Source organism: Chenopodium album, chromosome 8 (assembly GCF_948465745.1).
Source record: "Chenopodium album chromosome 8, dcCheAlbu1.1, whole genome shotgun sequence".
Taxonomy (NCBI): Eukaryota; Viridiplantae; Streptophyta; class Magnoliopsida; order Caryophyllales; family Amaranthaceae; genus Chenopodium; species Chenopodium album.
This window is the reverse complement of record NC_137841.1, coordinates 5252817-5273691: the sequence shown is the minus strand read 5'-3', so window position 1 is coordinate 5273691 and position 20875 is coordinate 5252817. Positions and strand designations below refer to the sequence as shown.

At 32.4% G+C, this 20875-nt stretch overlaps 1 protein-coding gene and 1 pseudogene across 2 annotated transcripts; both read left to right on the top strand.

Moving 5' to 3' along the window:
• Positions 1-2772: 2772 nt before the first annotated feature.
• LOC145555716 (phenylcoumaran benzylic ether reductase Pyrc5-like) lies at positions 2773-7935 on the top strand. Its single transcript, XM_081617442.1, has 5 exons — positions 2773-3034; positions 4096-4248; positions 5822-6062; positions 6557-6760; positions 7642-7935. Exons 1-5 carry the CDS (start codon positions 2861-2863, stop codon positions 7809-7811), a joined length of 942 nt encoding a protein of 313 aa, XP_081473568.1. The 5' UTR covers positions 2773-2860; the 3' UTR covers positions 7812-7935.
• A 5184-nt stretch (positions 7936-13119) lies between these two features.
• LOC145555715 (isoflavone reductase-like protein) lies at positions 13120-18798 on the top strand (annotated as a pseudogene). The gene is made up of 5 exons (XR_014091541.1): positions 13120-13450; positions 13931-14080; positions 14527-14764; positions 15370-15573; positions 18263-18798. The product of XR_014091541.1 is annotated as an isoflavone reductase-like protein (transcript).
• Positions 18799-20875: the final 2077 nt, after the last annotated feature.

Below are 20875 nucleotides of genomic sequence, written 5' to 3'. Positions count from 1 at the left end.
TTTTAAGCACGTAAAATATCCTTACAACTATTACTCATTAGTTTCAATTATATTCGTAAGTCTCGTATGTAGTACAGTACGGAGTACATTTTAATTATCCTACTATGAATGAAAATAACAAAATCATTGGTTTAATCATCTCATCGAGTTTTTTTGCGTGTATTTGTGTCCACTAATTGTGTTTATTCTCTTTCACATTCAGGTAAAGTTTCTCTCTCCTTTCTCTGTTTTTATCCATGGATAAATATTGGGATTACTGTTTAATTTACATACTCTATCTTTAACTTTTAAATTAACAAACTTTATGATCAAGTATTCAACTTTATTTTTTGGGTTGTTGATACTCTTAAAATATAGTACGTAGTATAGCAGTAGATCATATTATAAAGTTACAATGAAACATTGTTCTTATTTACTCTGTAATACACGTACATGGAGTATGCTGCATATTGTATATTTTGTACTCCGTACTAGATACAAAGTATATATTATATTATTTTAGAATGATTTTTTTTTCTAAGGGCCCTTGATTATGATTTTGCCTAGGGCCCATAAAATGTCAGGAACGGTCCTGCCGGTACTTGCCTGTTGCCTCCCTGTTAAATATCCTTCAGCAAGATTTGCTCATCTGCTGCTCCTATCAGCCTAGAGACTGCTATGAATTCAGCCTTATAAGAGGTACAAATGCCAAACACAGTGGAAAATGATGGTCTGATGTACCCATATGATCACAAATGATGCTGTTTTCTCCTGCCAAACCCGGAGATCCCCTCACTGCTCCATTTGTATTTAGCTCAAATCAACCAAAGTCCAAAGGCCAGTGGGTGGAACATTTCCTCTTTTCTACCAAAAGGCCTTGCAATAACACCAACTCCACAACCACCAAGTCCTTACTGATAGTGTAAAACATATTCTTCGGCCTCAACCATCAGCTTAAGTTTTTGGTTGAGATTGTCCACCAACACTTATAGTGTAGCATGTGGGCCAAATTCCTTTCCAACCATTGCTGCAGGTTCCCACTCCTACACTCAGTCATGTATGCACTCTGCAGCAGTGCAGCATACCCCCCACTAGTAACCAAGCTCGGCGAGCTGCAGGGCAACCACTTACCAGAAGTAGTGATGTTTCATCACAAATTTGGCAACGGGAGATCTTCTGTAACTTGGTATTTTAGTCTTTTGGCATTAGCCAGAATTCTGCCATGCATTATAAGCCATAAAACCACTCTCATTCACTGTTGAGCAGGAATATCCCTAGTCCTAGTTCAAGTCCCATCTCATATCAGAGACCAAATCTTCATCCTTACAAATTATGCCTAACGTTTACGGAGTATTTAGAATCTATTTGGTTCATCTGATTGTTTGTTAGAATGTCCTAGTATATTCCTAGTATATATAGTGGTTTGTTTCAAATTATATTGAAGGCTTTAAACTAAATGAGCTTATATTATTTTGTCTGAACTAAAGGAACTTGTATATAATGAAAGAAAAAAAAAGGGGACTAGTATATAACTTGTATCTTTCAATTTAAGATCTTTTTTATTTGATTTGGTCTGAAATAATAAATAAGATCCTGAATTAAATAGATAAATCAAACAATGTCTAAATTGTTTGTCTTACACATGGTGAGTTTTTGACAATGAAAAATAACCACAAGAAAATTAATACTACATATGTAAAAACTCTTACATATATATGGTAAATTACATCCCACCAAACTCGTATTCCTCAAGAAACTTTTTATTATTATTTTTTTTTTTTTTGAATTGGATTTATAGGACAGTTGTTTGACAATTATCCAAAAGACAACAAATTATATTGTTACCAACAAGAGTTGGCTCAAGTGGTAAACAAGTTGATGTCGCTTTAAGGGAGGTTCAAGTTCGAACTTCACCGAATCCAAACTTTTATTGGGATACTTACCCACCATAAGCCAAGGTGTGTAACCCGGGTCGGATCCGGATGTAGTCGAAGCTAAGCTCCGGTAAATCAAATGGGGCAAACTCAATATATAGATTATATATTGTTAAGCAATTTTCATTACTCTCATAAATCAGTCTTATGTATAAGACATACTTTTCATTAAATTTATTGAAAGACAATTGATTCAAGGGTAACAGTAACAATTTTTGTGTTAACTTTAACTCATTTAAGGATAATTTCTAATTTGTAATGAGTTTGATCGCGTAAAATGTGTATGTTTCTCAAAGGCTAATACAATTAATCTAATACATGTATAAAGGCTAATACGATTGATGTAATAATACTCACCTTTAAAAAGTTAATGAAAGTCATCTTATTGAAGAATTTGCGTACTCTCATTAGTAATCCAAAGAACACTGAATTATTGTTAAGCAATTGTCCTAACCAAAGGACACTAGATTATTGTCATTTTGTATGTACAATACGACGTAATACTTAATTTATCACATGGAGTACGTAAAATAACGCGCCTGTTCTCATACGATTATTTTCAATTCAGTTCAGCTCTAATAAGTTCAGTTCTTTCCTTCTCTTATAAAATATTCAGTTCAGCTCTAATAAGTTCAGTTCAGTTCAGCTTATTTCATTCAGTGAGAACATGCCTTACATGACAATTATCAATTATCAAAGGACATAATAAGAATACTGTCAAGCAATGTCATGAATACAAATAGTACTAAATTGAGCACATGTAAGATAATTGCATGGGCCCTAAAGCATGGAAAACCACGCATATCTTACCCTTCAAAGAGTACATATACAAATATCATAAATTAGTAACGTTACTATTATGTATATTCAGTTATTCACTACGTACACCAAAGCTTAAGACCAATTTTTTGATTTCTAGTTGTTTCATATCTTCCTTCTCTTAATCAATGGCATCCAAGAGCAAAGTACTGATCATCGGAGCAACGGGATACATCGGAAAATTCATCGCCGAAGCAAGTGTCAAGAACGGACACCAAACTTTTGCTCTTGTCCGGGAAGAAACCTTCTCTAAAGTGGATACGCAAGAGTATTTTCATAGCCTTGGTGTCAATGTTCTCATTGTACGTCAAATTTCTTAACTTCATTTCTGCTACTTCCATCTCATTTTAGTTGTATTTTTACTACTTCTATACTTATATATTTGCAACTAATTGCATATGGAGGAACCAAGCAAGCTTGAAGTTCGAGGTTGCCCAGGCTTATAACCTTGCATTGTTAAACAAAAAAAAAAAGTGTATATAGTATCTTAATAATGTGGTCATTTCAAGTCACGAGGCAGGGGTATTTATATTACTACCTCCGTTTCTTATTATGTGTAACAAAGGAACACTTTATCTCTTTGTTGTACATAATAAGAAACGGAGGTAGTATAACTATAACCTTTGTCCAGCAAACATCCGCCTACAAAGGCTACAATAGCAAATGTCCACATAGCAAACAATACCCAAACAATAGTACATACTTCCTCTGTTTTTTTTTTTTACTTGACCTGTTTCTTTTATCACGCTTGCCAATGAAAAACTTTAACGATCAATAAGTTTAATTTTCTATAAGTAAAAATTTTAAAATTTACATATTATGATAGTACTTATTGAGTCGAATTCAAAAAGATCTTACATGAATATATTTTTCATTGCATATTATTTACAAAAGACGGTCAAAGGAAGGGTGATGAATAGTGTAAAAGTCAAAGCGGATCAAGTAAAAAAGAACGGAGAAAGTAGTACCCAAATAGTAGTAAAACAGTACAAATTATGTGAAGTATTATTTAATCTGCTAGTGCGGATTCCAAGCATGAGATAAGCAGCCCATGTTTATCAAAGCTATAAACTTGGATTTTCTCAGCAATGTTTGGTATATTTGATTGGGAATTCACATTGTAACAATTTGATCACAAGCTAAGGTCGAATCATCCAACTACGATATATTTGAAAGTGAGGACCCCTTACCCTCCCCCCTTACTTTCAAGTGCATAACTCACAACTTTAAAGTCGTGAAAGTTGAGGTCTAACCGACATCCTCTTGCTCACCTTTAAATAAAAATTGCATATGGAGGAAGAAAATCTTAACATTATTTTTCTATGAAGAAAAGTACATTTTTAATCTTTGAGTCACAATGTAGGGAGACATTTATGATCATAAAAGCCTTTTGAGAGCAATGGAGAAAGTGGATGTAGTGATATCAACGGTTGGTCATCGTTATGATCACTCTAACATACTTATCCATGATCAAAGGAAGATTATAGCAGCCATCAAAAAGTCTAATAACATCAAGGTATGTCATTTATTAGATTGCTTTTATTTCTTGACACACTCTTTTTGTCTTTGTTTATCCTATTTGACTTTTCACGTACCATCTTTAACACATGTAAAACATAACTATTTTTAAATCTGTAAAACATAACTATTTTTAAATCCGTTGTACATTTTTGCAAATTTTTTCTATAAAAATGTATACATACAAATTTAAAAAGTAGACATTAATATGAAGTCAATAACTGAATAAGATTGATTATGTTATTTCTTATAAAAATACAAAGGGATAAACTGATATGAACGATGGAAGTATCTTTAACTAAAAAGATGATATAGCTCGCTACTAATTAAAACTTGGTCAATTAGTATTTTTTGTTTGGTTGATGATTTAGACTTTTCCAACCTAGCTAAGTATGTATAATACGGAGTAGATTAAAAGTCACATATATACATATGGCCTATACATACACACATACTTGTTCTGGGATTTAGGAGATGGAGAAATGGTTACCCTCCAAGTGATGGGGGTTCGATTCCCCATTCTAACTATTCATGTGATAGGATAGGGACCCTCCCTTCTTATGGATAAAAAAAAAAGTAATATTAATTAAACATCTACCTCTGGTTCAATTTAGTTGCAACAATTTCTATTTTGGGGTGGTTCAAATTACTTGCAACAAAATATTTTTTTTCCTTATTTGGTAACTTTTGGCCTGTAAAATGACATATATGCCCTTACTTTTTTTCTTAAACACCCTTATTAATTTACGAATCTGATTTCATTAAATTAAACCCCAATCTTAATTAATTAAACTCTCATCCAATTTAATATTATCTCTCCTCCTCCAACCCCATTTTCATGGTGGCTTCATGGTGTTACAAGCGGCGGGGGTTGTAGATCGGCGGCGTCGTGGGTTGCAGATCGGCGGTTTGGTTTGCGGGTTTGATTCTTGGGTTTCAGATCAGCAACGGTAGTGGGTTTGATTCGTGGGTTTGCTGGGTTGGTGGTGCTAGGTTCGTGGGTTTCTGGGTACGACGTTGTTGTGGTGGGTTTCGTGGTTGTAGATCAGATCGGCGGCCGTGGTGCTGGGTTGGTTTCGTGGGTTTGCTGGGTTGGTGGTGCTAGGTTCGTGGGTTTCTGGGTGCGGCGTTGTAGTGGGTTTCGTGGTTGCAGATCGGCGGCCGTGGTGCTGGGTTCGTGGGTTTCTAGGTGCGTGGGGTGGTGGTGGATGGTTACAGTGATGCAGGGTGGTGGTGGTGGGTGGTTTAGGTGATGCTTGGTGGTGTCAGTAGTGGTGGTGGGTTACTGTTTAAGGTTGATTTTTTTTTTTTATTGTTTGGGGTTGGATTAATAGTTAAGCATGTACCCTTATTTTTCCATAATCATGCTTTCAATCTTTTGCCTTGGTTTACGTAAACTTGTCCTTTGTTGCGACTAAAATGAACCAGAGGTAGTATATAAATATACTTGTACCTACAAAGTCCAAAAAATTGGCTTTAAAAAAAAAAGTCTAAAAAATTAAATTAAAGTGTATATATATGTACTTCATAGATTTTTTTTATACACTTAATTTTCTTGCTTATGTTTTCAGCGATTCTTGCCATCAGAATTTGGTATGGATGTTGATAGAGTTCACGCTGTCGATGCAGCTAAGAGTTTGTTCGAGGCTAAGTCTAAACTACGACGAGTAATTGAAGAAGAAAAAATCCCTTACACTATCGTCTGTGCAAACTACTTTGCTCGTACTTGCATCCAAAATTTATTCCAACATCCTGATCTTGAAGCTCCTCCAAGAGATCTTGTTCATATATTAGGCGATGGAACTCCAAGAGGTAAAGAGCATTCGTAACTTCACGTACAAACTATTTGCGTGCTCAATAGATCACATGATGTTAAGTTCATTACATCTTAAAGCTTGGTGTAGTTGGTTGAGGATTCATCTTGTAACCTTAAGAAAAAAAAAAAAAAAAAAAAAAAAAAAGAGGTTAGATCACATCTTATTGTGAATAGATTAATCAAATTATTTTCGCTTTACAAGTACTTATACATTGTATACATACTATTTTTATGACACTGAAGGATAATTTAACTGGTCAGAGCTTCCCTCACCTCTAGGGGATCCTAGGATGGATCGATTCTCATCACCTGTCATTTAGCTCTCTACACATACTAATTTCATTCTGTAATACTACTGTTACACATAAATAAGATGTTGGTTCATTATTTTGTTATGTTTTTTTTTAGTCTTATTACATTGATTAGTAATTTAATTACATATAATAGTAACTTGATGATTATATCATTATTTACTTTGACAATAATACAGGAATTTTCAACATGGAAGAAGATATTGCCATGTATACTATCAAAGCAATGGATGATCCAAGGACCTTAAACAAGACCCTTTACATTAGACCCTCAGCAAACATCTACTCTTTCAACGAGCTTGTGTCTTTATGGGAGAATAAAATTGGCAACTACCTTGAAAGGATATATGTCACAGAGGAACAACTTCTTAAGAATATTCGAGGTCAGTTCATGATATACCTTTTTCCTAAAATATTTCAATTTTGTTACAGAGTAGAACTTATTTAATTGGACCCCAACGCAATTTTAGCACTTTTTATATACACTCGTCTGTAAATAGAGGTAGGTGCACCCAAGAATTGTTTTATGCTTATTTAGTTTTATTTTTTTTTAAATTAGGGTCTGTTCTCATTGACTGAATTCAGCTGAGCTGAGCTGAGCTGAGCTGAGCTGAATTGAGCTGAGCTGAACTGAACTGAAATGAATATTTTATAAGAGAAGAAAATTAGGAGCTGAACTGAACTGAACTGAGCTGAACTGAACTGAATTTCAACGTAAGAGAATAGGCCCTTATATTGACAAAAAATATACTAACTACCTATTTGGTTTGATGTAAAATGTTTTCATGTAAAATAATTTTCCTATTTTCCTTCAATTGGTTTGTGAAGGTGTGGAAAACAGTTTTCTCATTGTGGAAAATTGCATTTTTAATGATGGAAAACATTTTCTTTTACAAAACAAGGAAGCCACATTTTACTCCATCCTCTTTACCTCCTTATTACTTCCCTCACATACCCACTCATATTTTTTATATTTCTTGAACTTCTCTTGTATACAACCAAACAAAAGAAATAATTTGCAATTGTGTTTTTCCTTGATTGAAAATGTTAAAAATCAAATCAAACGGGACCTAAGTAGAAGTTAGAAAATACTATTTGGTTGGTGGGTGCAACTCAGACTTGAACGTATATAAATTTCTTTTAACCCAATCCCCCCCCCCCCCCTCTTTAAAATTGTGCTAATGTTGTTAATGATTACGATTTAACATTTGGTTATCCATAAAAAAAAGTTTATAGCTAACTTGAATTTTTTCCTTATTCACAGATGAAACAAATGCATTGATGAAAATGATACTATCAGTTGCTTACTCAGTTTTTGTGAAAGGAGACCAATGCAATTTTGAAATCAAACCATCTTTCGGTTTGGAAGCCACAACACTATATCCTGAGTTGAAATACACAACCGTGGATGAGTTTCTCAATCAATTTGTATAAAACTAAGGTTATTGACCAAAAAGTGTGGTCACTAAAACCATGTCTTCCTTATATTAATTGTAGTTCGAAGATGATTTCTTATGACTTTTTTTTTTAAAGGTTTTGTAGCTTGTTTTGCCTTTGTTTTTAGACGTTCTAGTATTGAAGTTTTAAAGTTTCAATTACTATGTTTCAATGCAATGCAATGCAAATTTATACTTCCTCCGTTACGCATTATATGCAACAAATAGGTTGACACGGACTCCAAGACAAAAGATGTAAAGGCTTGATTAGTAAGATTAAAGGGTAAGTGATTATGTGAAGGAGAGTGACTGGTATGACTAATAATCTACCACCTCACCACAAACTAACACCCCTTCACCACCATTATTATATCCGTACACCACCACCAGCACCACAACCAGAAACTCCACCACGACCACCACCACAAACTCCACCGGAGTAATCCCAAAACCTAGGCCACCACCAAAAAAACTCCACAAATCTGCCACCACCAGAAACGACAACCCCGACAACCACCAGTGAAATTCTGTAACCCCGACAATCGGAAACGACCTCCACCACCAGAAACTCCGAAATCCACCAGTGAAATCCCGAAGCCCTGACCACTAGCACCACAACACAAAACCACAAGCAAATTCAGAAACCCCCACCACCTACAAAACCCCCATCGTAATAGCGAAATCCATAGCACCACAATGCGAAATCATACCAGCGAAATCCACCATCCAAATCCCTAGATCTGAAATCCGTTGGCCAAATCGCACACCCAATTCTCTTTCTCTATCGTTTCAAATTTCGATCTGAGATCCTTGGTTGTGGTGGTGTTCGTGGTGTTGGTGGTTTGGTACAGTGGTTCTCATGGGTGGTCGGTGATAATGGTGGTGGTCGGTGATAGATGATGGTGGTAGGGGAGAGAAAGGGGTTTTTTATTATTAATGTTAAGTAATCTAATCAATTTAAATCAGTAACTAAGGGTTCGTTTGGCATTGTTGTGGTTTTCTGTTTTTTATTTTTTAAAAGTATATGATATATGCCCGATAATGAATAAAAAATTATTTAAACTTATTAAAATTATGATAATTTTGAAAACTGACAACAGAAAAGTAGAAACACCATTTTCTTGTTTTCTGTTTTTAGTTTTTGGTTTTCAAAAAAACAGGAAACTGAAAACCAAAAATGATGTCAAACAAGCCCTAAAATAGTACTATTAGTTTTTAAACAGGGGTATTATAGTAATTTTATTTTTAAAAAGTTACCAAAAAAGGAAAGAAAAAGTTTGTTGCACATAATGAGTAATTTCCCTTTTTGATAATTGTTGCACATAATGCGTAACGGAGGAAATATATCCTTTTGTAGTTTTGTTAAAAAGCAAGCAAGCATGTTACGGGCCCTTCTATAACCTTCCAACACGGCGAGGCACTCGTGTGTATTAGCTCTTCCTAATAATTGAGTCCACAATCCACTAATCACCATATTCTCAATAGTCACAACACTAAGAACCACATATCTATGCCAATTGTAAGAACCTTCCATGAGTGTACCTACAAGAAATCTCTTGCTCCTGGTAGTTTATTATATCATTTGAAAAATGACTATATTATCTGACTAAATTATTTAAAATACGACTATATCATGTAAAGTATTAGAAAGAGAATGTTAGAAAATTTGATTATATTGAAAAGTATACAAGAGTATTTATAGTACGTAAGTAAGCATTAGAATATGACTAGATACATTAGAGTATATGTTTAAGTACATTAGACTATAGTTAGGAAAATCTTTGACAATCAACCTAATTTTGTACATCAAGGACTAAATAAAAAAATAAGGTTTTTTTTAGATTTTAACACCTGCTAAAAACACGAAAATGGTTTTTAACACCTCAAAAAAAAAAAAAAAAAAAAAAAGGGTATTAACACCATACAAATTTCCAAAAAATTGGTATTACCACCACTTAACGGTTTTCGTTAAAAAATTCCGTTTAATGTGGTCCACAGTAACACATGTCACTATTTTATTTGTTTAAAATAAATAAAATAAATAAAAATTTAAAAATTAAAAACCTAAAACTACCCCAGCCACCCCAGCCCCACCCACCGCGCCACCACCGCCGTCCCCAAACCCACCCCCTTCCGGCGTCCGACGTCCCAGAGAATTGCCCGGCGCCGGCGACCCCACCCCCATCACCCTTTCCTCCACCTACGCACCCCACCCCCACCACCCTTTCCTCCACCTACGCACCCCACCCCTTCCCTTTCCCCATTTTCGTTTCCTGACCCATAACTCCGAAACCACCCTAAACGGGTTTTAGGGTTTCGTTTGGGGGTGGTAGGGAATCGATTAAGGGAGGGGGAAAGGAAAGGGAGGGCGTTTCCGGGGGAGAAGGGGAGTTTTCCGGGGTAGGGGCGTTTAAGGTGGTTTCGGGGTGGTGGGTCGGGAAACGAAAATGGGAAAAGGGAAGGGGTGGGGTGCGTAGGTGGAGGAAAGGGTGGTGGGGTGGGGTCGTCGGCGCCGGACGATTCTCTGGGACGCCGGACGACGGAAGGGGGTGGGTTTGGGAACGGCGGTGGTGGCGCGGGGGTAGTTTTAGGTTTTTTTAATTTTTTTTTTGTTTTTTAATTTTTTATTATTTTTTTATTTTTTGGCCAATAACAAAGAGACACGTGTCTATATGGCCCTACTTAACGGATTTGTAAACGGAATCAGTTACGTGGTGGTAATACCCAATTTTTTGAAATTTGGGTGGTGTTAAAATCAATTTTTTTTTTGGAGGTGTTAAAAACCATTTTCAGGTTTTTAGCAGGTGTTAAAATCTAAAATAACCAAAAAATAATGATATTGCTAATATCATTATCCATTACACCACACCAAGATAATTCAGGAGGTTTGTGTGTAGCCGTGTGGCCAGCTAACACACTAGTGTAGGGAATAATTTCAAGCCTTTAAATCTCATTAGCTTGAACCCCACTGTGATCATACACTAAAGTACGGTGGCGTCCAAAAGGGAATAAGATAGAGCAAAAGAGTCGCCAACAAGTTTTTTAGGAACTTGTAAACCGTTCACGAGGTGAAGGTTACACCCCTTAACGATCCAAGAGATCGTTAACTCCATAAGGTCTTGAACCAAATAAGGGTTCGGGGATGAAGGTACAAATCCAACCTAAAAGAGATTGAACCTGCCTTAATAATAGGCCTTTACTTTATTCTGCTCGTATTCATGTGCGCTTTTTGACTAACATGCAATCATTAGATTTACCCTAATTAAACTTGTTTATCTATGTTGGTTGAATATTAATGCACAAATAAATCTATTATTGGCGATCACTTGAAATTATAATCATATTAACCCTAAACAAGATTATTAAATATCTTATTAAGCGTGATTACAAGTACCAATTCCCCTTAACATGCATAAAAGGTGATCAAGCAATAAAGAATAAATATATATCAAGCAACATAATAAATAATAATCATGAATAATAATAATAATAATAATCATATCATAATAATAATCATAATCATAAATTATAACAATTATAATCATAATCATGTTCATGTTAATATTAAAGCATAATAAAAATAGCAAGATCCTAGGCATGATACTAACAAGATTAATAACAAACCCTAGCATGTCACTAAGCAATAAAAATCAAATCTTTAGCCCTAACATGATACTAGCAATCATAAATATTAGGAAGAACATAGGAAGCATCGCAACAATCATAATAAGCATATTTAATATTAAAGTTACCCTAGACATGATACTAGGAATATCATAATAACAATATAAACATGATGTCTACATCATAAATCAATAAAACACTTACTTTGATGCTTCGTACCTCTTTCTAATAACAAAATACACACGTTAGTAACTTCAAGGAAAATAATAAACAAACAAATTAAATTAAATAATTGAAAGAGAGATTTGGGACCAAACCCTCAGAAATTAAACCTTTCACGTCTAGGGCGAAGGCAACTTCGAATATGGCTAGGTGTTTCTAGATTTTGAATGCGGAATTTTGTATTTAAAAGCAAAGTTTAGAGAAAAGAAAGAGAGAGAATAATCAAGAAAATCTTGATGAGAGTTGGTGAATGTAGATTATTGATAATTGGTGAAAATTCGTGAATGAAAACGGAGTTTTTAATACGATATTTATAGAGAAAATCAGCCAAAAAAGATAATTTAAACAAAACAGAGCCTGACGCTCAGAAAACAGAGCTGGCGCCAACCCTGGCTAGCTGGCGCCAAGGCCTGGGGTCAGACGCCAAGCTTGATTCCAACGCGTTTTCGAAAATCCGATAAGTTTACCGTACTGGAGGATAAAATAATATAATTTCCTCGAAAATGCTATTTGATTTTGATTAAAACTCTGAAAAGTTAACAAAAGTCAATTTATCAATGCTAATTGAATTAGGAATGAAAAGAACCTTCTAGAAGAATCTAGAAGATTAAAATTAAACCATTCCTAATTGCATTAGGAATGATAAATCATATTAGGCCCTCCCCTAGATCATTGGGCCGTACATAAAGCTCAAACCGGGCCCAGTTTAGTAAATTGGCCATAACTTCCTCAATATTCATCGGAATTGGGCTTATAATATATCGTTGGAAAGGTCTTTGCAAGCCCCATCCAAATACACTAATATTGGACCCATATCATGGACCAACCAAACTGAATTGACTGTTTTCTTAAAATAAGTTTTCAAAAACAGGGAGAAGAGAAAAGAAATTAAAACTTTCCGCAACACTAGACTTTCCACACTTTCGTTTCATTCGATTATGATTCGACGTGAAAGGTACTCATCACTGGGTTTGGTTTTGGGGAGACACAGATGGGTGTCTACAACTAGTAACCCCTAACTAGGTAAATCCTAACCTACTAAATAATCCCAGACCGATCGAGTAACCCCTGACCAACCGAGTAATTCCTGAATGACCGAGTAACCCTTGATTGACCGAGTGAATAACCCTTGACTAAACGAGTAATCTATTACCAAGCTTAAATCACCCTCACCATTCTTTCAAAAAAAAAAAATTAAAAAATTTTGGCTGGCCACATGAAAGTTTGTGAACATAATCCAGGCAAAGGACATTAGATCATTGACAAACATTTGTCATTAGTACAATAGCACTAACTTTGCATATGAAAAATGTTTTATGGGTCCTAAAGCTTACAAGTCCACGCATATCTTACCTTCAAAGCAGAAAAGACAGAGACTACATATACAAATTATACAACTGATACAAAGGTTACATTAGTAATTTTCATTTTTTTTAAAAGGGTACGGTCACAGTTAGTAGCGTTACTACTAAGTATTCTTTTTTTTTAATTGGTTATCATTTCGAATTCACTACGTAACTACTATATGTGTACACCAAAGCTCAAAGATAAAGCCCATTTAACTAGTTACTTTGATTTCTAGCTAGTTGCTTCTGTCCTTCATTCTCTAAAACAATGGCATCAAAGAGCAAAGTATTGATCATCGGAGCAACGGGATGCATTGGAAAATTCATCGTCGAAGCAAGTGTTAAGAGTGGACACCAAACTTTTGCTCTTGTTCGGGAAGAAACCTTCTCTAAAGTGGATACGCAAGAGTATTTTAAGAGCCATAATGATGTCGAAGTTCTCATTGTAAGTCAAAATTCTTAGCTAATTAATATCTTGTACTTCCATCTCGTTTTAGTTACTCCTACACAGGGTTGTTTCTGACATTTTATAGTCCACAGGCAGAATTAGAAATAAGGGCCCTTGCTCAAAAGAAAATTATACACTACTAAAATAATCTAGTTCAAAAAACATATAGTATCTTCAAATTTTAAGGCAAGATGAAGGACCTTAGTGAGTTCCGATACCTCTCACAAGAGAGTCAATATACCTCCGTAGGTCAACACTTGAAAGTAAAGGGGGGAGCAAGGGATTCCCCCTACTTCAAATCAAATGTAGTTGTTGGGATTAAAAATCGTGACCTCAAAGTAATAAAGTGAGTTTCCTATCAACTCACCAAGCAAGTTTATTTAAATACGTAGTATTTCATTGTAATTGTATAGTACTGTACAATCTACTGATGTACTGCGTAGTATATTCTAAGAGTAACAATATGCATGCATGTAGGGAGACATTTATGATCATGAAAGCCTTTTAAGAGCAATGAAAAAAGTGGATGTGGTAATATCAACCGTTGGACATCGTTCTCATTCTAACATACTTATACAAGATCAAAGGAAGATTATTGCAGCTATCAAAGAGTCCGGCAATATTAAGGTATATATTATGTCGTTTCATCTTATTTTGTTGAACTAGAATTATTATTATTTTTTTAATTTAAATTATTTTTACTAAACAATTTTTAATTTTTGAGCCTTGGTGTATTGTAAACACTAACAATCACATTTTTAAGTCCAATCCTACGTACACACACATACAAATTAATGGCCGAAAATATAGAAGACTTAGGGCCTCCTTCGATTTACTGAAAACAATTGAACTGAACTCAACTGATTGGGGCTGAACTGCATGAAGTGGACTGAACTGAATTGAACTGAACTGAATCGAGCTGAAATCAATTGTTTATGAGAGAAGGGAATTAAGAACTGAACTGAACTGATTGGAGTTGAACTGAACTGGAATTATGCTGAACAGAAAAGGCCCTAACAATCACATTTGATGATACAATATTACACTATTTTACTATTAGCTTGTGCTTTCAGAGATTCTTGCCATCAGAATTTGGTATGGATGTTGATAGAGTTAGCGGTGTTGAACCTGCTCAGAGTTTGATTGAGGCTAAGTCTCAAATACGTCGAGTAATTGAAGAAGAAAATATCCCTTACACTTTCGTTTGTTCATACTACTTTGCTCGTACTAGCATCCAAACCTTCTTTCAGCCCGAGCTTAAAGCTCCTCCAAGGGATCGTGTTTATATATTAGGTGATTGAACAACAAAAGGTAAAAAGCATGCACTTATGCTACTTTCATGTACAAATTATGCGCGTGCTCAAAAGATGATGTTAAGTTCATTTATATTATTACTTTCACGTACAAATTATCAGCACGTCTTATAACACACATAAAATGAAATAGACTCTATATTATGGGATATTAGAGAGAATATATGTCAATTATATGTAACACATTTTCCCTACTTTTTTTTTCTTTGAATTTGCTCGTATTCCTTTTTTAAATGATTTTTTTTTTGTTTTTTACTCATCCACAACTTACGAAGTATAATTTATAGAAATGAGGCTCACCACTAGTTATGTTTAGTTTAACTTATTTTAGAATTAATCAGATTTAGATCATATTAGATCATGCCAGATTTGATATGATCATTTTTTTTAATGTGTTTAATTATCATTGAATATCTTTATTTTCGTTTGTTCTTTATAATTTTTTAAAGTTTTCATATTTAGAAAGTACATATTAATGCTAATCAAATAAATGACATTGACATCTTTATTTAATTTTAATCGGATTTTGGTTCATTTTACTTCGGTTTTTATTACATTGAATCATTGATTAGCATATAATCATTTTTCAATTTGTCAATGTAGGAATTTATAACATGGAAGAAGATATTGCCATGTATACTATTAAAGCAATCGACGATCCAAGGACCTTAAACAAGATCCTTCACATTAGTCCCCCAGCAAACATCTACTCTTTCAACGAGCTTGTGTCTTTATGGGAGAATAAACTTGGCAAGAAGCTTGAAAAGATATATGTCAAAGAGGAACAACTTCTTAAGAACATTCAAGGTTAGTTTAATTAGGATTCTTATACCTCTAAAGTTTTTTTAACTATGTTGGAACTTGATTTATAATAATCCAAACCCCTACCCAATTAGGCCCTGTTTACTTAAAAAAAAAAAAAAAATTCAATAAAATAATTTCATTTCAGTAAAATTAATTTCAGTTCAGTAAAAATAATTTCAGTTTAGTAAAAATAATTTCAGTTCATTAAAATCAGTAAACTCAAAGAAGAAGTATAATAGAACATCTGTAAAAATAATTTCAGTTGAGTAAAATTAATTTCGGTTCGGCAAAAATAATTTCAGCTTAGCAAAAATAAGGCGAAGTGAACGGGGCCTTACTCTTTCAATATTTCATCCGTTTTATAATTTTTTTTTTGAAACACGTTCTGTAACAATTGATACACTTTGATTTTGTTTATTTATTTATTTATTTTAATTTATTATTCATGTATATATCAAGCCTGACTACAAAGTTTAGAGAGATACTTTCTCTGTTTTTTTTTTATATAAAAATAATTATTATTAATTGACCATTTTCTTTGAAGTTACATATTAATTGCACAATTTCTTAATTAAGGTATATTTTCATACACTTTTTGACATACAAACTGAATACCCATCCTACCTTTGCTTACATTTGACATTTACTCTTTTTATTTTAATTTGTTTGTAGTCACATGGACATTTTTATTATTTGATTTCTTTTTAAATCTTTATTAAACCCATATTGCCCAACCCAAATGGTGAATTTTTTTTAAAGGAAGAAGTATATATTATCATAAAAAAAATTGCTAGATAGATATTTATATAAAGTTTCATAACATCAACTTTAAACTTTTTTACTACTAATAATATTCAAGTATATTTTTTATAGGGTCAAATAGGTGCACATGTTAAATTTATATATGTCAATTATTATAGAATGGATGAATCTTATACATAAATAACTACGAAGTATAATTTTTTTTTTTTGATAGGCGTGTCAGGTTTATTTTTGTTAGGTACGCGACACGCCTATCAAATTTTCCATACACCAATCTATATGGAGTGGTACCAATAGATTAATAACTACGAAGTATATAGCAAACTACGGAGTAATACATAAATATAAGATTTGATATATCCTTACAAAATACATACATTGACAACATATAAAATTGAATAAAAAAAAAGTAGATCCGATTTTTTAACATAAATTGTGCCAGAATATTATGTACATACTACACATATAATAATTACGACAAGGATTTTATTTTTATTTTATTTAATTATATATTAAAAGCTCCAAAGAAAATAATTTGAATATCAAATATTAAAAAAATACTTAAAATAAAAGATTTGACGTGTCCTTATACAAAAAAATATTAACAACTACTTTCTCCGTTTTTTTTACTTGACCCGCTTTGACTTTTACACTATTCACTACTCCTCCTTTGACCGTCTTTTGTGAATAATATGTAAGGAAAAACATATTCATGAAAGACCTTTTTGAATTCGTCTCAATAAATACTATCATAATATACTACTCCCTCCGTCCCTAAATTACATTCATCTTTCTCTCTATTATGTGAGGAATAAATGCTAGAAAGAGGAATGTAATTTAGGGACGGAGGGAGTAATATTTATGATTTTTACTTATGGAGAATTGAAGTTATTGATCGTTAAAGTTTTGCATTGACAAACGTGATAAAAGAAACAGGTCAAGTAAAAAAGACCAGAGGAAGTATATATTTAAGGAAAAAAATCAGGTTCTTAACATAATTTGTGACATACATACAGATTATGGAGTGTAATGTACAAAGTTTTAAGAAATTCATTTGGTTAACAACAAGAAAATGGTTCTAAATTTGTTGGTGAAATTTAATATTGAAGAAAAAATACATATAAATATGCTCTTTTATAATAAATGCATTATAGGCTCTTTAGAATAAACTAGCTTTTTGGCCCGTTTAATGCACGGGTTGTTACTTGGGTGAATTATTTTCATATGTAGGTATGCTTTATTTTTTTTTATTTTTTTTTTTTAAAAACCAGGTATGTTTTATTTCTATAAATTAATAGGAAAACAAAAAAAGAGTGAGGATAGAAGTGTGAAAGAAGATAAAGGAATTTAGTTAGATATATATACATAAATATTGTGGGATATGAAATGACATATTAATTAAGATTATATTTAAAGTCTATGAGATGAAAAGACAATTTTTATTATAATTCATATATTTATGTAATGCGTAGTTTCTTTCTTTTTTGTTCTTTTTCTTTCTTTCTTTTTTTTTTTTTTTAATAGATTTAATGTATAGTTGTGTACTAATTAATTGAACTTTATTTTATTATGGTGGAAATGAAACCCTTCACTTTCTTAATTGAATTTGCAAGTTGTAGAATACATAAAGACTTAAATATAAATATTAAGGGAGGTGACATGTGGCATATGGGGGTAATGAGTGACTTATGATGCCACGTGTCATTTGAAAAAGTTGTGGTTTTTGTTTTTAAATACTAAGTATAGAAGTATAGATTAATTATAATATTTGAGACAAATACATTGTTTATTTGCAAATACGGAGTAGTTATTAAAAATTACCGTGCAAGACACGGGACCTAACCTACCAAAAACATTAAAGTGAGTTATACATTTTTGTAAAATTGTGCTGTTGTTAATTTATGAATTATGGTTCATCCATTGTTCACAGATGCAACAGATGCATTATTGAAGATAATACTATCAATTGCTCACTCAGTTTTTGTGAAAGGACAACAATCCAACTTTGCTATCAATTCATCATTCGGTTTGGAAGCAACAATACTATATCCTGAGCTAAAATACACAACCGTGGATGAGTTTCTCAACCAATTTGTATAAATTAAAATTACTACCTCCATTAATATTTATCTTATTTACCTATACTATATGTAAGGGAAAAAAATTCCAAAGTTCCAAAGTTACGGATAAATTAACAGAGATGGTATATATTATCAATTGCCTACACCACCTTTTTCTCTCTTCATTGTTCTGGTATGTTATTATTTTAATATTTTTGAGGCATGATACGGGCGAATCATCAATTATTTAGGCGAACATGCTAGTCAATAACATTATACTCCGTATCAAAATGGGCATATCCAGTCGTTGGAAAGCCATTGAAACAAAGTAATTCTTCCGTTCTATTAATATTGCAATAAGGAGAAAATTACGCATCCCAAAGCACATTTTATATGCTAGATATCTATAATTGTGTAAGAGTAAAAATTATAAAAAGTTAATATTGTGAAAGTATTTTATGAGACGAATCCAACAAGATCCCACATGCCTATATTTTGCTTAACGTATAAGTTATACCATATGATCAAACAAGAGTGATGAATTGTGCAAAAAGTCCATCTATATATCTATCTATCTATATATATTATACTAAAAGACAAGCGCCTCAATGTGAGGATGACAAATGTCACTCTCTCATTGGCTTATCTTATGTATAAAATATATCTATATAATTATTGTTTACATATTCAAGCATAGTTATTTTTGTTAAACTTCAAACAATAAAAGTATGTTTCTATACATGCATAAGATTTTCATGATTTCCTAAGATAAATATTGATTTAATTTTTTATAATAAATATATACTTTCCAATACTACAAATAATCCATAAAATCTTTCCAATCTTTATTTATAGTTAAGTTAAAGAATAATAACTAATTTGAAACAATATGATTAAAGTGGCATAATTCAGGAAACAAATATTTCGTATTTTGAAAGGCTAATATAGTTTTTTTTTTTTTTTATGAAAATTAAATAAAATCGATAGTATTTAGTTTGACGTCAATTATGAAATCAATACAAACATTAAAAAAAAAACAGATGTACAATAAAATATTGTGCACCTATTATAAAAGCTACCCTTTAATGAATGAAAGTTATTTATGCTTTATTGATAAAAGTTACCCAAAATAGTCTACAAATTATCCTAAATTCAATTCAAGTAATCGGATGAATACAAAAGTTTTTGATAAAGATACAAAATAGTGTAAAAATTACTTTTATCGTTTGTTGTCCTCCTTGACAAATACTGAATGTCGAGCCGAAATGTTCTCTTGGAAAAAAATACATACTCTTGAACATAAATTTAATTTTAATCGGCCTTTCAATTTCTTTACAATGTCTTTTACAATGACTTTTTGTTTTTCTTGCATAAAAATAAAAAATAAAAAAAAACTGAACCAATAACCAATCTAAACAAGAAGAATAAAAGTTAAATTGAATTAACCTTTGACGGAAAAGGGATAGATATAAAATGTATTATAACTATTACTCATGTTTTAAATTGTAATATTCGTATTAACAATGCTATTACTTATGAATTTTTTTAGAAAAACTAACATTTTGATTTAAAAATCGTGCATTGCTCATGTACTATACTAGATGTACAACAATCATGTGCAATAATTTATGTTGTTTTATACATAATAATAATTTTAACTATAATAGTATGTGTACGTATATGATATAATATTTTTTATAATATAAAAAAGTATATGTATATAACATAATATTTTATAACACGTGTCCTCCATGTTGGTATAGTGGTGATTGAGATTACACTTGGTAGGGAGGACCTGTGTGCTCCCCTGCAACAACAATCGGAAGGGGAGTGGAACCTAATAACCTAGAACTGATCCTCAAATCTGGATTAGCCCAAAGAGTGAACCGGATAGAACACCCAAAACTCAATGCATATATGACGGGAATTAACTTATCCTTTATCTATCTTATACAAAACTCCAAAGTGTAATTTTTTTTTTTTTCAAAATATGATAATAACATTTATAAATTTTGTGAATATGAAAGATATAAACCTATCAAAATGTATATATAGTTTAATTGTTTAATAACTTATATCGAATGCGTAGTTTTATTAAAATTATTTGCATGTAATCATTAAATGTGTTGGATGTTGTGTAGCTATGCAATGTCCTCAAATCTGGATTAGCCCAAAGGGTGAACCAGATAGAACACCCAAAACTCAATGCATATATGACTGGAATTAACTTATCCTTTATCTATCTTATACAAAACTCCAAAGTGTAATTTTTTTTTTTTCAAAATATGATAATAACATTTGTAAATTTATGTTAATATGAAAGATATAAACCTATCAAAATGTATATATAGTTAAATTGTTTAATAACTTATATCGAATGCGTAGTTTTATTAAAATTATTTGCATGTAATCATTAAATATGTTGGATGTTGTGTAGCTATGCAATGTCCAAAACTTTAGTTGAGCGACTTTGATTTAGTGAT

Bases quoted from the DNA above. Each gene is read 5' to 3' on its own strand.
- LOC145555716 (XM_081617442.1), top strand. From the start codon at position 2,861: ATGGCATCCAAGAGCAAAGTACTGATCATCGGAGCAACGGGATACATC. The intron at 3,035-4,095 runs GTACGTCAAATT...GTCACAATGTAG, and splicing joins TTGGTGTCAATGTTCTCATT to GGAGACATTTATGATCATAA. The intron at 6,063-6,556 runs GTAAAGAGCATT...ACAATAATACAG, and splicing joins AGGCGATGGAACTCCAAGAG to GAATTTTCAACATGGAAGAA.